This window comes from Oncorhynchus clarkii, chromosome 5, assembly GCF_045791955.1.
Source record: "Oncorhynchus clarkii lewisi isolate Uvic-CL-2024 chromosome 5, UVic_Ocla_1.0, whole genome shotgun sequence".
Classification (NCBI taxonomy): domain Eukaryota; kingdom Metazoa; phylum Chordata; class Actinopteri; order Salmoniformes; family Salmonidae; genus Oncorhynchus; species Oncorhynchus clarkii.
The window spans coordinates 73,668,064-73,685,435 of NC_092151.1; the positions used below are offsets into that span (position 1 = coordinate 73,668,064).

At 43.4% G+C, this 17,372-nt stretch overlaps 1 protein-coding gene across 8 annotated transcripts; it reads left to right on the plus strand.

Moving 5' to 3' along the window:
• Positions 1 to 817: 817 nt before the first annotated feature.
• Positions 818 to 16,399, plus strand: LOC139409370 (exocyst complex component 1-like). Of its 8 annotated transcripts, XM_071154421.1 has the most exons (20): positions 837 to 977; positions 2,035 to 2,166; positions 2,385 to 2,515; positions 2,707 to 2,866; positions 3,086 to 3,103; positions 3,445 to 3,632; positions 4,004 to 4,231; positions 4,307 to 4,549; positions 4,904 to 4,972; positions 6,989 to 7,138; positions 7,352 to 7,463; positions 11,583 to 11,627; positions 12,297 to 12,460; positions 12,620 to 12,721; positions 12,808 to 12,890; positions 13,088 to 13,316; positions 13,414 to 13,597; positions 13,703 to 13,902; positions 14,097 to 14,291; positions 14,424 to 16,399. In XM_071154421.1, the coding sequence occupies exons 2-20, from the start codon at positions 2,043 to 2,045 to the stop codon at positions 14,574 to 14,576; spliced, it is 2,778 nt and encodes a 925-aa protein (XP_071010522.1). In that variant the 5' UTR covers positions 837 to 977; positions 2,035 to 2,042; the 3' UTR covers positions 14,577 to 16,399. The 8 variants fall into 8 exon arrangements, with proteins under 8 accessions (XP_071010528.1, XP_071010525.1, XP_071010523.1 ...); XM_071154422.1 differs by lacking the exon at positions 3,086 to 3,103 and having other exon boundaries at positions 822 to 977; XM_071154423.1 differs by lacking the exon at positions 11,583 to 11,627.
• Positions 16,400 to 17,372: the final 973 nt, after the last annotated feature.

A 17,372-nucleotide genomic window follows, 5' to 3' on the forward strand; every position in this document is an offset into this window, starting at 1 on the left:
CCACTTAATTTGGTATAATGATGCTCATCTAGTGTATCCAGGACACTGAGACAAAATAATGTGTTTTTGAGACATTTCAGTATTCTTATCCAGCTATTTGAAATTATAGATAATTAATAAGACAATTGTTATCATAAATAGTTATCTATTTGTTACATAAAGCTGTGAGTAAGGAAACAGATGAATGTTGCCATCTGATGTTCTTTGATTGAAATTGGGTCCTGGTGTGAGTCTCACCAGAGGTGTAGGCAGAGAGGAGAGAGCGATGTGTTGTGTCATGTCCACAGGGACTAGCTAGGCTGTAAAAGTGAGAAGTGGTGTCCATTTGGTCCTGAAAAGGTCATTCTAACACTTCCAGCAGAAATCAAACAAGCTAGCACATTGTCCATGCAGTCACCAAAATAGAGTCAGGAACAATCACACACAACCATACTCAGTAAAGACACACACATTTTGTGCTTTCACTGAGTGACATCAGTGCTGTTTGAGTTTGTGCCAATTTAATGTGATTCTTCACTAATAACTTAGAAAAGTAGACAATTCCCACTTATTTAGATAAATTGATTACAGTAGGCCTCAATTCGCATTCGGATGAGATATTCTGGGGATTGAGTCTCACCTTGGTGTCTGAAAACTACATAAGCCTGTGTGTTCAACCTACAGAAAACATACTGCCTATACACAACAAAAACATGTTTAGATTTATTTAAAAACTAGCTACGTTTCTTCATGAATGATGGAAAAGTCTTCACCAAGGACCAGACTGAAAGAGGCAGGTTGTGATGTGACTCGTCATCAGTAGTGCGTCACGTGACTGGTCCAGCCCATCCCGGAAACAGAAAACAGCAGGGCAGTGGCCGAAGAAGACTGTTTACCATTTTCCTTTATTAGCGATTGGAAAAATAACACAATTAAATGAAAATAAACAGTGATTAAATGTCTTGTGCATGACTTTTTCTATTCACATCCCATTTGAGGTAAGTGTATAAAACTTGGGGCGGGAGGTTTTAATTTTATTTAACTTGGCAAGTCAGTTAAGAGCAAATTCTTATTATGACGACCTACCGGGGAACAGGTTAACTGCCTTGTTCAGGGGCAGAACGACAGATGTTTACCTTGTCAGCTCGGGGATTTGAGCTTGCAACCTTTCGGTTACTAGTCCAACACTCTAACCACTAAGCTACCTGCCGCCCCGAGGTAGCCTAGTGGTTGGAGTATTAGGTCAGTAACTGACATGTTGTTCTGTTGTTCTGCCCCTGAACAAGGCAGTTAACCCTTATTATTTAACCCCGGTAGGCCGTTATTGAAAATAAGAATTAGTTCTTAACTGACTGGCCTAGTTAAATAATAAGATAAGACATAAAGCTAGCGTGGTGTTCATACGTTTCTAGACAGCTAACGTTATATACCTGAAGAAGGGCACTGTCTTCACTACAGAACGAGATATGTAGCTAACGTAATTGCACTTGTGTACAAAAGCTGTCTGGCCTCGCATCGTGATGTGACGCATGTTTAGTAACTAGACACGCCCAGAACCCTGTTAGTTCGCTTAATAGCTACATGCTAGCCAATCTTTGTTGCTTTAGTTGACTGCACCATTGATCAGCAATAATGTGATGTCAATGGTGCAGACGTTCTTGGTAATATATATTTTAGGAAGGTCGGAAAATGTTATGGTACAAATCTTGAATATGGTACTTAACTAGTTGTACTTGTAAATTATAGTGTCATAGGCTGTGCCCCACTGGGAGGAGTACAATGGTGTTTTCCTGCAGCAAAAATGTAATATGTTTAACGTTAGTTGCTTTCACATAAAGGTTATGATTGCAGTAATGGTGCAACAATTGGGAACTCAAGGGTAAAAAACGAGGTCAAATCATGACATCAGTGATCTTCAGGTCAGAATGTCAGAACTCTAAAAAGAGGCCCGATTTCCCGACTTGATATTCCATTTTTTACCAAGTTCCCAGTTGCCTTGAACACACTGAAGCTGTTTTGAAAGCAGCATAAGTCTGTCTGATTTATATTTTACAGTCACCACAATGACAGCCATCAAGCACGCCCTCCAGAGGGACATCTTTACGCCCAACGATGAGCGTCTCCTCAGCATTGTCAACGTCTGCAAGGCGGGGAAGAAGAAGAAGAACTGCTTCCTGTGTGCCACAGGTAGAGCATAAATGCCTTTAAAGTCTGACATAAATCAGCTAATTTCACCATATCAGTGTGAAATAATGTACACATTCAAAACATGAAAACCACTGTCAGAGATTTAACATCAGAATCAAATGTCTCTGAACAGTGATTTCACTGAAAATACAAGTTATCAATGGATCCACAGCTCACTCACACCCCAGTATTATAACTGTTTGATGTTTCTACCCCAGTCACCACAGAGAGGCCTGTGCAGGTGAGGGTGGTGAAGGTGAAGAAGTCAGACAAAGGGGATTTCTACAAGCGACAGATGGCCTGGGAACTGAGGGATCTGGCTGAAGTGGATGCAAAAGATGCCAGCAAGGTCAGGGAAAGACTGCTTTTTCTCATCTTCCTCTCACTGCCTGAATGTAATTTCTCATAACTTTGTCTTTCTCTCCTCCTCTTCCACTCCCTATGGCCATTCTTATTTGTCTTCCTTTCCTCTTATGCTTTGTCCTCCTGCTAATTTATTTGATATTGACATTTGGCATCGCTGCTGTTCTTGTCATTCAGGAGAACCCAGAGTTTGACCTCCATTTTGAGAAGGTGTATCGATGGGTGGCCAGCAGCACAGCTGAGAAGAATTCCTTCATCTCCTGCATCTGGAAGCTGAATCAGCGTTACCTGCGGAAGAAGGTGGAGTTTGTGAATGTCAGTTCCCAGCTGCTGGAAGGTATGACGGCTCTCTAACTATGGGGGAGGATCACAAGCTTGTGTGTTTTCTAGTGACTCTCGCTGTCCCCTGTGCCTTGCATCTATGAGACTCTTCTTTCTTGCCTGTTCCCAATCTCCTGAACTCAACCTGAAGTGTCTATGTAAGATGTGAGTTGACCTTGGTGTGGCTTAACACGTCTTTATTCTTACTATTCTCTCTTAAACTCTCACTGGCCAGAGCTTCCTAAAGCGGAAGGTTGGTAGCACTTAACTTCTTTTCCCATTTCCTCTCCATTGGGATTTCACTGTGTTGAGTAACCAGTCTCATAGTGGACGCACACATCTTTGAAAGCTGTTGCGATTGTTTGCCGCCTTTGGCTATTAAGTGAGTGGCTGTTGAATGGGTGCTACTGTATGAATAATAATTGTCTGTTCTGCTTTCTGTTTAGTTTGTTGTATTATGTAGTGTATATGTGTTTTTTTATGATATAGTTGAATGAATAGCAGGGTGATGTTTGTTTGTTTGTGTTCATTTGTGTGAACTGTGCTGTATGCGCATAGCACAATGTTAAACCATCCTGTCCATCCCTGGTTTAGAGTCAGTCCCCAGTGGTGAGAGTCAAAGTGTTGCCGGGGGTGACGAGGATGCTCTGGATGACTACCAGGAGCTGAATGCCCGTGAGGAGCAAGACATCGAGGGCATGATGGAGGTGTGCGAGTACGCCATCTCTAATGCTGAGGCCTTTGCTGAGAAACTCTCCAAAGAGCTACAGGTTCTGGATGGGGTGAGTAGACAGCCATGGAGCCTTGGGTCTTCTTGATACAGAGCTACAACATAGACTTGAGTTGGCTGACATATACAGACTACACTGACCATTGTACTATGGTTTATCTGTGGTTGAGCACATTAGTGTGGTTTAGAGAATGATAGAGGCCATAGAGAATGATAGAGGCCTCTAGTGGCCAAAAGGCCATTTTAGCATGGTCAGCGCCATTGAGGGCTTCCACTAAGCATCCGCCATTTTAAAGTAGTTAACTGGGTGGGGATTCCTATTGGTTGTAGCCACAGTGGCGCCGCCCATGCTGTCACAGATGCTAAAGTGGCACAGATGTAAAGATGAGTCCTATTTATCTTCCATAATCCCCCTAATCCCAGGCCAACATCCACTCCATCATGGCATCTGAGAAGCAGGTGAACATCCTGATGCAGCTGCTGGACGAGGCTCTGTCAGAGGTGGACACCATCGAGGGCAAGATGAGCAGCTATGAGGAGATGCTGCAGAGCGTCAAGGAGCAAATGGACCAGATCTCCCAGAGCAACCGCCTCATCCAGATCAGCAACAACAACAACGGCAAGCTCCTGGACGAGATCCAGTTCCTGGTGGTGAGGATAGGGTTTCATGTTTCAGTTGGTTTGGTTTTTTGAGATGGCGTTGAATGATGAATGCCTGTCTCTCAGAACTACATGGACCTGTCGAAGGGACACATCAGGGCCCTGCAGGAAGGAGACCTCTCCTCCTCCAAAGGCATTGAGGCCTGTATCAATGCCTCTGAGGCTCTACTGCAGTGCATGAATGTGCCACTCAGACCAGGTCATGAGAAACTGATGTCTGTGAAGCAGCAGCAGCACCTGTTCACTGAGCTCAGAGATACCTTTTCCCGGCGCCTCACCAACCACCTCAACAACGTGTTCGTCCACCAGGTAATCTACACACCACAGTAACACTTTGCTAATCCACAATGGTCTCAAGATTTTTATTCTGATTTAAATTAAAAACAAAGACACCTGAACAGCATTCATGACTAGATACCAGGCATAACAGTGCACCATATTTGTGTTTCTTATTACAGTATTTTATTCTTTCCTCATTTTGGCAGGCGGCTCTTTCTGTCCTCATCCACTTCTTGGTTAAGTTCTAACTCCTCTGATCCTGTCTTTTCCTGTCTCTATCCTGTTTTCTTCCAGTACTGCTCTGGTCATCCTATTCTTCACTCTCTGCCTCACTCTAAACCTCCCCACTTTGATCTCTCTGCTCTCTGTCCCTGTACTTGTCAGTTCAACCACTTCAGTCACTTCAAAATGACCATCCCTCAGTTCTATAGGTCCTCCTGTATGTCACTTCCAGTGAGTAGTACCCTCACAGCACCCCCCTTGACAATCCACTCTAAACTACGGCCTTTCTTACTTATCTACACACCCGTGTTTTGTTTTGCTGCTTGTGACTACACTGCTAACCTTCCTCTTTCATCTCAATGGGTCTAAAAGCCTCAGAAGTGCCTCAGACTTTCCTCGTTCATTGAAGGCCTTGGTTCTTCTTGTCCTGACTGTCAGTGTGCTGTGCTGGGGTGCCAAGTCATTATACCTCTGCCTGTCTGCTCTGCCTGCATGCTTGGTTGCAGCACCAATGGCAAGTAAATAGACTGAGAATGGTAGAATATGAGGAAACCCACTGATATGGGAATTTTAGCAGCAAATGAAACACGTGTTATTGGCAATGAAGTTATTTGATTTTGAATGCTAAGGTCTGGGATATGGACTTAAGAGTAAACTCCACAACAACAAAAAATAACTTCACTAATCTTCAATGTAAAGGATTTAAACACTGTTTCCAATGCTTGTTCAATGAACCATAAATAATGAATGAGCATGCACCTGTGGAACGGTCGTTAAGACACTAACGGCTTACAGACGGTAGGCAATTAAGGTCACAGTTATGAAAACCTAGGACACTAAAGAGGCCTTTCTACTGACTCTGTAAAACACAAAAAGAAAGATGCCAAGGGTCCCTGCTCATCATGCATTAGGCATGCTGCAAGGAGGCATGAGGACTGCAGATGTGGCCAGGGCAATGAATTGTAATGTCCGTACTGTGAGATGCCTAAGACGGCACTACAGGGAGACAGGACGGAAAGCTGATCGTCCTCGCAGTGGCAGACCATGTGTAACACCTGCACAGGATTGGTACATCCAAACATCACATCTGCGGGACAGGTACAGGATGGCAACAACAACTGTCCGAGTTACACCAGGAACGCACAATCCCTCCATCAGTGCTCAGACTGTCCGCAATAGGCTGAGAGAGGCGGGACTGAGGGCTTGTAGGCCTGTTGTACGGCATGTCTTCACCAGACATCACCAGCAACAAGGTCGCCTATGGGCACAAACCCACCGTCGCTGGACCAGACAGGACTGGCAAAAAGTGCTCTTCACAGACAAGTTGCGGTTTTGTCTCACCAGGGGTGATGGTCGGATTTGTGTTTATCTTCGAAGGAATGTGCGTTACACCGAGACCTGTCCGTCATGGTCTGGGGCGGTGTGTCACAGCATCATCGGACTGAGCTTGTTGTCATTGCAGGTAATCTCAACGTTGTGCGTTACAGGGAAGACATCCTCCTCCCTCATGTGGTACCCTTCCTGCAGGCTCATCCTGACATGACCCTCCAGCATGACAATGCCACCAGCCATACTGCTCGTTCTGTGCGTGACTTCCTGCGAGACAGGAATGTCAGTGTTCTGCCATGGCCAGCAACGAGCCTGTATCTCAATCCCATTGAGCACGTCTGGGACCTGTTGGATCGGAGGGTGAGGGCTAGGGCCATTCTCCCCAGAAATGATCGGGAACTTGTTGGTGGAAGAGTGGGGTAATATCTAACAGCAAGAACTGGCAAATCTGGTACAGTCCATGAGGAGATGGACTGCAGTACTTAATGCAGCTGGTGGCCACACCATATACTGACTGTTACTTTTGATTTTGACCCCCCCTTTGTTTAAGGACACATTATTCCATTTCTGTTAGTCACATGTCTGTGGAACTTGTTCAGTTTATGTCTCAGTTGTTGAATCTTGATATGTTCATACAAATATTTACACATGTTAAGTTTGCTGAAAATGAATGGCGTTGACAGTGAGAGGATGTTTATTTTTTTGCTGAGTTTTTATTAAATGGTTAATCTTCTACTAACACCAGTTTTAATGGTGTATTAGGCCATACATTTGTCCCCAATCTCATGATTGCAGGGGATGTCCCTAAATGGTCCAAGAGAGTCAAAGTCAGTCTCTCTCTGCCTGTGTGTGAAACTGAGAGTTTGTGTTTCTCTATTTGTCGAGCCCTTGTTAATTCCCTGTGCTGCCTACGTCCAGGGCCATGACCAAAGCTCCGTGCTGTCCCAGCACATGGCAGAGCTGACCCTGCCTAAACATAGCCCCCTACACAGGGACCTGTTACATTACGCCAAGCTCATGGAGTGGCTCAAGAACACCCAGAGAGAGAAGTACGAAGGCCTGTCCAGGGTGAGTGGCTTTGTCATCATCATTACCACTATCTGGTATCATCAGTGCCTCTATCAGGTATAATCAGTACCACTATCAGGTATCATCATTATTATGATCAGCACCACCATTACATCTCTATTTATATCATCATCACCAGCAGCACAACGATAACGTCTTATTGCATTTCATGACAATTAAACAATATATTAGATTTTTTTTCTCAATTTTCAGACTTATGTTGATTACATGACCAGATTATATGAACGAGAAATCAAAGATTTCTTTGAGGTGGCGAAGATCAAAATGGCGGGCACAGCCAAGGAGGGGAAGGGAAATAAGTTTGGTAAGACCTTGAGTGTTTTTTTTAATGTGGAATGTGTGTGTGTGATTGTTTATTTTCTTTTCTCTGTGTAGCCTTGTAGTTTGCTGTGTTGTTTGTTTGAGGTGTTTAGCCAATTAGTTGTTGTTTTTCCCTTGGGTTCTTGAGTATGGTTTGTATTTGTGGTGTGTGTGTGTACTGTATGTGGTTTGATTTTCAGGTAAGTGTGTGTGTATATTTGTTCAATATTTGACCAGCTTTTTCTGCATGGTTCAATTCAGCAAACATGTACTTACCTGGTCATACTGCCTCCTCTTTCATAGCCTTTCACTGCCTAGGAAATGCCCCTGTGTCATGTCATTGTCCTGCTCAGTGTTGCTAGCTGGTGTTTTACTCAATGTTATTTCCCTATTTGGCTGTTTACTGTATGAAGCCATGACATAAACCAAAGCCTGATATTATCCCTACTACTCATTCTGACTTCAGAGTATGACTTCACTATTTGAGTGTTTTAAGACCAACTGGAGATCCTAAACATTACAAGAAGAATGAAAACACGAATTTACATTTTCCTGTAAAGTAAACTGATATATATTAAAGTAAGGGCTCGAGTCAATCCCTAGCGCGGAAGATCTGCGATGTAGCACGGTTGAAATTTCAATGCAAGTTCTGTTTTAGCCGACATGCAGCATTTACCGTGAATGCAGTCTCTACGAACGCGGAAACATTGCCTTTAAATGTCAATCACGCTATAACGCTAATGTTTTGCAATACGAATTGAATCAGCACTCAATCAATTTACAGTGCCTTGCAAAAGTATTAATCTCCCTTGGCGTTTAGTAGTAGTCCAAATTGGTGAAGTTAAATGAAAAACATTACTTGTTTCAAAAAATTCAAAAAAAATAAACATTTGAAAAGTGGTGCATGGACATGTATCCACCCCCTTTGCTATGAAGCCCCTAAATAAGATCTGGTACAACCAATTACCTTCAGAAGTCACATAATTAGTTAAATAAAGTCCACCTGTGTGCAATCTGTGTCACATGATCTGTCACGTGTGTGTGTGTGTATATATATATATATATTAATTAGTCGTGGCCAAAGGTTTTGAGAATGACACAAATATTAATTTCCACAAAGTTTGCTGCTTCAGTGTCTTTAGATATTTTGTCAGGTGTTACTATGGAATATTGAAGTATAATTACAAGCATTTCATAAGTGTCAAAGGCTTTGATTGACAATTACATGAAGTTGATGCAAAGAGTCAATATTTGCAGTGTTAACCCTTCTTTTTCAAGACCTCTGCAATCCGCCCTGGCATGCTGTCAATTACCTTCTGGGCCACATCCTGACTAATGGCAGCCCATTCTTGCATAATCAATGCTTGGAGTTTGTCAAAATTTGTGGGCTTTTGTTTGCCTCTTGAGGATTGACCTCAAGTTCTCAATGGGATTAAGGTCTGGGGAGTTTCCTGGCCATGGACCCAAAATATCAACGTTTTGATCCACGAACCACTTAGTTATCACTTTTGCCTTTCAGGCAAGGTGCTCCATCATGCTGGAAAAGATGTTGTTCGTTACCAAACTGTTCCTGGATGGTTGGGAGAAGTTGCTCTCGGAGGATGTGTTGGTACCATTCTTTATTCATGGCTGTGTTCTTAGGCAAAATTGTGGGTGAACCCACTCCCTTGGCGGAGAAGCAACCCCACACATGAATGGTCTCAGGATTCTTTACTGTTAGCATGACACAGGACTGATGGTAGCGCTCAACTTGTCTTCTCCGGACAAGCTTTTTTCTGGATGCCTCAAACAATCGGAAAGGGGATTCATCAGAGAAAATTACTTTACCCCAGTCCTCGGCAGTCCGATCCCTGTTCCTTTTGCAGAATATCAGTCTGTCCTTGATGTTTTTCCTGGAGAGAAGTGGCTACTTTGCTGCCCTTCTAGACACCAGGCCATCCTCCAAAAGCAGCTGAATCAACTTTAGGAGACGGTCCTGGCGCTTGCTGGACTTTCTTGGGTGCCCTGAAGCCTTCTTCACAACAATTGAACCGCTCTCCTTGAAGTTCTTGATGATCCGATAAATGGTTGATTTAGGTGCAATCTTACTGGCAGCAATATCCTTGCCTGTGAAGCCCTTTTTGTGCAAAGCAATGATGATGGCACATGTTTCCTTGCATGTAACCATGATTGACAGAGGAAGAACAACGATTCCAAGCACCACCCTCCTTTTTGAAGCTTCCAGTCTGTTCGAACTCAATCAGCATGACAGAGTGATCTCCAGCCTTGTCCTTGTCAACACTCACACCTGTGTTAAAGAGAGAATCACTGACATGATGTCAGCTGGTCCTTTTGTGGCAGGGCTGAAATGCATTGGAATTGTGTTTTTTGGGATTCAGTTCATTTGCATGGCAAAGAGGGACTTTGCAATTAATTGCAATTCATCTGATCACTCTTCATAGCATTCTGGTGTATATGCAAATTGCCATCATACAAACTGAGGCAGCAGACTTTGTGAAAATTAATATTTGTGTAATTCTCAAAACATTTGGCCACGACTGAACACCTGTTCTGAAAGGCCCCAGATTCTGCAACACCACTAAGCAAGGGGCACCACCAAGCAAGCAGCACCATGAAGATCAAGGAGCTCTCCAAACAGGTCATGGACAAAGTTGTAGAGAAGTACAGATCAGAGTTGGTTATAAAAAATATATGAAACTTTCAACATCCCACAGAGCACCATTATATCCATTATTAAAAAATGGAAAGAATATGGCACCACAACAAACCTGCCAAGAGAGTGCTGCCCACCAAAACTCACAGACCAGGCAAGGAATGCATTAATCAGAGGCAACAAACTAACCAAAGATAACCCTGAAGGAGCTGCAAAGCTCCACAGCTGAGATTGGAGTATCTGTCCATAGGACCACTTTAAGCCGCACACTCAACAGAGCTGGGCTTTACAGAAGAGTGTCCAGAAAAAAGCTATTGCTTAAAGAAAAAAATAAGCAAACACGTTTGGGGTTCGACAAAGGCATGTGGGCGACTCCCCAAACATATGGAAGAAGGTACTCTGGTCAGATGAGACTAAAATGTAGCTTTTTGGCCATCAAGGAGAACTCTATGTCTGGCTCAAACCCTACACCTCTCATCACCCCGAGAATACCATTCCCACAGTGAAGCATGGTGGTGGCAGCATCATGCTGTGGGGATGTTTTTAATCGGCAAGGACTGGGAAACTGGTCAGAATTGAAGGAAGGATGGGTGGTCGCTAAATACAGGGAAATTCTTGACCTGTTTCAGTCTTCCAGAGATCTGAGACTGGGACGGAGGTTCACCTTCCAGCAGGACAATGACCCTAAGCATACTGCTAAAGCTACACTCGAGTGATTTAAGGGGAAATATTTAAATGTCTTGGAATGGCCTAGTCAAAGCCCAGACCTCAATCCAATTGAGTATTTGTGGTATGACTTAAAGATTGCTGCACAACAGCGGAACCCATCCAACTTGAAGGACCTGGAACAGTTTTGCCTTGAAGAATGGGCAAAAATCCCAGTGACTAGATTTGGCAAGCTTATAGAGACATACCCCAAGAGACTTGCAGCTGTATTTGCTGAAAAAGGTGACTCTACAAAGTATTGACTTTGGGGGGGGGGTGAATAGTTATGCGCGCTCAAGTTTTCAGTTTTTTTGTCTTATTTCTTGTTTGTTTCACACACAAAAAAATATTTTGCATCTTCAAAGTGGTAGAGATGTCGTGTAAATCAAATTATACATACCCCCAACAAAATCCATTTTAATCCAGGTTGTAAGGCAACAAAATAGGAAATATGCCAAGAGGGTGAATACTTTTGCAAGCCACTATTTATATTTCAATGCTCTGAAAAACAACCTTTTCATTTAGAGAGCTTTGGTTTGGCAGGAGTACAAGGCTCTGCCTTCCAAATTCAGAATTTCAGTTTTTTCTTCTACAGAACAAAATGAACAAAATGTTTGTTTTCCAAAATGTTGTCTTCAGGACAATTACAGACTTTGTAGCGTATGTCAGTCTGTTACCTTTGACCTCTAAACGTGCCCCCATGCTGCATGTCATGAGCCTAACATGTCTTTGTCTCTGATGCCTGCCTTTCTAACCGTTCGCCAGCCACGCTTCCGCGGAAAGAGAGTGCTTTCAAACAGGAAACGGAAAGTAAGTATCCCATGTGGTTCACGCAGTCCCACATCTGTAACCTGCCCACACCCCTACCCACCTGCTCCCCACTACTATGTCCCTGATACTGCAGCACAGCCAGGACCCCCTTCCCCCTGCTCAGAACCCTCCTCCCCAACAGACTTATTCTGCCTAGAGTACACCCAACCTTCCATTTATAGAGCACATAGATGTTAATTTATCAGACAAAAACAATAAGCATGTACATTCTGTATTTGTGGCATAGGATACTACTCATTCACAATACAAAATGATACATTGAGGTCAACATATCCAGCGAGTTTCTCTGATAATGAATGTCCAACATCCATAATAAGATTAATTTGAACTCTTACAAATGGTCTGTATTACCAAGCACACATTTAAATGTTTCATATTTTCTTCTCTCTCAATTGTCTTCAGCTGTTCATGTTATGTGTAATTACTGCTAAACCATTTTTTTTAAGATGCATATTCACATGTGCTTTGTGGCACACTTTCAGATGCCACAGTTATTTATTTTCAACAGCACAGTTGCTCTGCTTTTAAAATAAGTCAATGTGAATGCAGCTTTGGTCTCAGGGGCTATAGATAGGGCAGTGTTCCAGAGACTAGTATTTAGCCTGTGGTTTGAACATGTTTTCAACTGTTACCTCTCTCGTGCCCCAGGCCTGCATGGCAGCTCCGGGAAGCTTACAGGCTCCACCTCCAGTCTGAATAAGCTGGCAGTGCAGAGCTCCAGCAGCAGGCGCTCCCAGTCCTCCTCACTGCTGGACATGGGCAACATGTCTGCCTCAGACCTGGATGTGGCCGACAGGACCAAGTTTGACAAGGTGATAGTCACTGAGAGGACCATAGCCACCATACTACAGTCTTTATCGTGCAGATACTACCTGTGGGTTTTTGTTCATCTCTTTCTCATTTTAGATGCGTAATTAGTTTTGTGTGTTTTTTATTTATATTGATCAATTGATTTAGGTGTCTCTCTGTAGATCTTTGAGCAGGTTCTAAGTGAGCTGGAGCCTCTTTGTCTAGCAGAACAAGACTTCATCAGCAAGTTCTTCAAGCTACAGCAGCACCCCACCCTGGCTCAGGTAAATTACATGCTAATCTGACTGGCTGAGTGTTTGCAAGTGAGATTATGAACAATTTTCAATTAACCACAGTTTTTTTCTATCAGGGAGAAGTGGAGGAATCGGATGGGGGGGTGCCCTCCAGACAGCCACCTCCAGGGGAGTACAGACACGTCATATCATCGACTGAGTGAGTAGCTAGCTTCTCATTTCTTACTGACATTTACTGTATGCCCTTAATGTCCATCAATAGTACTAGGGGCACTAAACATGCAACAAATATGACAAGTCCATGTGTCATCTTTCATGGTCCACCTCTCTGCTATCCTCTTCATTCTTCCCATATTCTCTTTCCTTCTGTCTTTTCACCTGTCTGGGCCTCCTCAGGAAGGACATGGTGCGGTTGATGATGAACAAGGTCTTCCAGAGCATTGAGACAGAACTTAACAGCCTCATCACTCTGGGAGACAAGATTGACACCTTCCACTCCCTGTACATGTTGGTGAAGATGAGTCATCACGTGTGGACGGCAGAGAATGTGGACCCTGCCTCCTACCTCAGCACCACCCTCGGCAACGTGCTGGTCACCGTCAAAAGGAACTTTGACAAGTGCATTGTGAGTAGTGCTCACGTCAATTTTTTTTAAAGGAATCTGTGTATCTAGTGCTGTTAGACTATTAGCTGTGTGTGAACCAGTTATTTTTCCGTCTCAGTCGGGTCAGATCAGACAGATGGAGGAGGTTAAGATCTCTAAGAAGAGCAAGGTGGGCATCCTGCCCTTTGTCACTGGGTTTGAGGAGTTTGCTGAGCTGGCTGAAACCATCTTCCGTAATGCAGAGCGCAGAGGAGATCTGGACAAGGCATATGTCAAACTCATCAGAGCTGTCTTCATGAATGGTGGGTCTAATATTTGATTATGATTTGGTGGACAAGTTAAATAGAGTCATGTGGTTGGGAAGCAGTGCTCTGATTGGTGTTGGTCTTGCTGTGGGGTGTTTCCAGTGGAGAAAGTGGCCAATGAGAGTCAGAAGACGCCCCGTGACGTGGTGATGATGGAGAACTTCCACCACATCTTCTCAACACTGTCCCACCTTAAGATCTCCTGCCTGGAGACAGAGAGGCGAGAGGCCAAACACAAGTACACAGACCACCTGCAGTCCTATGTCATCAACTCCCTGGGACAGCCCCTAGAGAAACTCAATGTGAGAGAGAGAGTTTATACTTGGCAATGTTAAAGTGTTGTGAGGGAGTGCGCCATGGGTGTAGAAACTGAATTGAATTTGTTTCATGGTTGTATTTAATCTATACATTGTATGATAAATATAACTCATTCGAACTATCAGATATTTCAGACATACTCAAAACGTAATCAGTTATGCCCCTCTATGCTTTGCAGCACTTCTTTGAGGGAGTGGAGGCACGTGTGGCCCAGGGCGTACGTGAGGATGAGGTGAGCTACCAGCTGGCGTTCAACAAACAGGAGCTGCGTAAAGTGATAAAGGAGTACCCCGGCAAGGAGGTAAAGAAGGGACTGGACAACCTGTACAAGAAGGTGGACAAGCATCTGTGTGAGGAAGAGAGCCTGTTACAGGTGACAGACAATCTAGCAGTTTATAATATATATATTCTGTTCAGTTTAACAGCTGGTTATGTAAATGTGTTTTAATGGTTGATCCAAGTTCTTTGTACAACAGTTGAATGAATTCCCCATTTTCTCCACTAGGTGGTGTGGCATTCCATGCAGGATGAGTTCATCCGTCAGTACAAGCACTTTGAAGGCTTGATTGGCCGTTGCTACCCTGGGTCTGGAATTACTATGGAGTTTACCATTGGAGACATGTTGGAGTACTTCTCAAGCATTGCTCAATCACATTAATTGTGCGTGTGTGTGTATGTGTGTGTGTGTGTGTGTGTGTGTGTGCGCATACGTGCTGAACAAAAATATAAATGCAACAATTTCAAAGACTTTACTGAGTTACAGTTCATATTAGGAAATCAGTCAATTTAAATAAATAAATTAGGCCCTAATCTATGGATTCCATATGACTGGGAATACAAATATGCATCTGTTGGTTAGATACGTTTAAAAAATTAAATAAAAGTAGGGGCATGGATCAGAAAACCAGTCAGTATCTGGTGTGACAACCATGTGTCTCATGCAGTGCGACATACCTCCTGTGCATAGAGTTGATCAGGCTGTTGATTGTGGCCTGTGGAAGGTTGTCCAACTCCTCTTCAATTGCTGTGCGAAGTTGCTGGAACACGCTGTCGTAGACGTTGATCCAGAGCATCCCAAACATGCTCAATGGGTGACATGTCTGGTGAGTATGCAGGCCATGGAAGAACTGGGACATTTTCAGCTTCCAGGAATTCTGTACAGAGGGGCGACATGGGGCTGTGCATCACCCTGAAACATGAGGTGATGGCGGTGGATGAACGGCACGACCATGCTCCTCAGGATCTTGTCACGATATCTCTGTGCATGGATATTGCCATCGATAAAATGCAATTGTGTTCGTTGTATGTAGCTTATGCCTACCCATACCATAACCCCACTGCCACCATGGGGCACTCTGTTCACGTTGACATCAGCAAACCGCTCGTCCACACCGCTGCCATCTGCCCGGTACAGTTGAAACTGGGATAAATCTGGGGAGCACATTTCTCCAGCGTGCCAATGGCCATCAAAGGTGAGCATTTGCCCACTGAAGTTGGTTACGACGCCTAACTATAGTCAGGTTAAGACCCTGGTGAGGACAATGAGCATGCAGATGGTCCCGCAGGTGAAGAAGCCGGATGTGGAGGTCCTGGGCTGGTGTGGTTACACGTGGTCTGCGTTTGGGAAGCCAGTTGGACGTACTGCAAAAATCTTTAAAACAATGTTGGAGGTGGCTTATGGTAGAGAAATTAACATTCAATTTCTTGCAACAGCTCTAGTGGAGTCAGCATGCCATCCTGCAGTCAGCATGCCAATTGCACACTCCCTCAAAACTTGAGACATCTGTGGCATTGTGTGACAAAACTGCACATTTAAAAGGAGCCTTATTGTCCTCAAGCACAAGGTGCACCTATGTAATGAGCATGCTGTATAAACAGCTTATTGATATGCTACACCTGTCAGCTGGATGGATTATCTTGGCAATGGAGAAATGCTCACTAACGGGGATATAAACAAATGTGTGCACTTTAGAGAAGTAAGCTTTTTGTGCATATAGAACATTTCTGGGATCTTTTATTTCAGCTCACGAAACATAGGAACAGGACTTTACATGTTGCATTTATAAGTTTGTTCAGTATAACATTACACATGCTCTTTGTTGCGTCATAGTGCTTCACACAAAATAAACGTTATTTACTGGAATCAATCCGGCGTTGCTGTGTGGCCAATATAAAGTAGATTGAATGAAACTGATTGAACTGCACTTGAAATTGTCTGGAAGGGAATGAATGAATGAACAGTTGTCAAAAGGTAGTGTGTCTGTCAGGTAGCCTAGTAGCTAAGAGCATTGGGCCAGTAACCGAAAGGTTGCTGGTTCAAATCCCAGAGCCAACTAGGAGAACAATCTGCCAATGTCCCTTGAGCAAAGCACTTTAATTGCGCCTGTAAGTCGCTCTGGGTAAGTGTTTGCTAAATGACTTCTGTGTGTGTGTTCATATTTTCACATGTTACTGATTTCTCATTAAATTGTAATTGTGTGATTTTTCTTCCTTTGTTATAACACTAATCACCTATACACAACAAACTCTTCAAAATTAAGAGGTTAAAATGTTGGCTTGTATGTCACTGCTCAAAAAATCTTAAACCCTCTGTGATCACTGATGTCTTTAACTTTGTAGAGTCACAGAATATCAGTCATCTACTGGAATCTTCATCCCAAATGTGACTTTCAACAGAATGCCATATTGCCAAATACATTTCTTTTTTGTATGTCCATTTTTTTTAACTTTTATTTTATACTAAGTATAATCAAGTCTTGATGATAGTACTACAGCCTATGAATAATATAGACAGTCACAGTTGTCCTCTTCTGTAAAAGGGGATGAGGACCGATTAGATTTGGCATTAGCCCTGAGCTCATTCACTTTCTAAAATAAGAACTAGAACTGCAAGACAGTGCATTTTCTCACGAGTTTACCATTTGTTGGAGCTTTTCACTGGCGCAGGTTCATGGGGTCCGTGCTATCCGGGACCCTGTCCTTGGGACAAAGATTTGCATAACTAAACCATCATTGTACGAAGATTTGCATAACTAAACCATCATTGTACGATCTGTACTTGGGACGTCCCTAACCCATTGAAGTTGACATAATGGTACAATTTCGTGTTAGTATTAAGGTAGGGACGTCCCAAGGATACTAGATAGTACTGACCAAGGTTCACGTGTCTCGTTTCCATGGATAAAGTAAAGAGACGTGGGCTGTGTGCTTCTGCGCCATTTTCAAACTACTTTACCGCGGACAAAGTCAAACAAAAAGCTAGTTCAGGTCAGGACGAGTCGAATGAGATCTTTGCATTCATGAAAAATCCATGCACTGACCACAAAAGAGACCACCATCGCAAACCCCTTAAAGGCATTCCACATACGCGAAAGAGCCTCAGTCTTGTGCAATCTATTCAGCCTTGTTGGTTCGACAACTTTCTATAGCTACAGAAGTCATGTGAAGAATCACA

Bases quoted from the DNA above. Each gene is read 5' to 3' on its own strand.
- LOC139409370 (XM_071154421.1), top strand. From the start codon at position 2,043: ATGACAGCCATCAAGCACGCCCTCCAGAGGGACATCTTTACGCCCAAC. The intron at 4,973-6,988 runs GTGAGTAGTACC...GCCTACGTCCAG, and splicing joins CCTCCTGTATGTCACTTCCA to GGCCATGACCAAAGCTCCGT. The intron at 13,903-14,096 runs GTGAGAGAGAGA...TATGCTTTGCAG, and splicing joins AGCCCCTAGAGAAACTCAAT to CACTTCTTTGAGGGAGTGGA.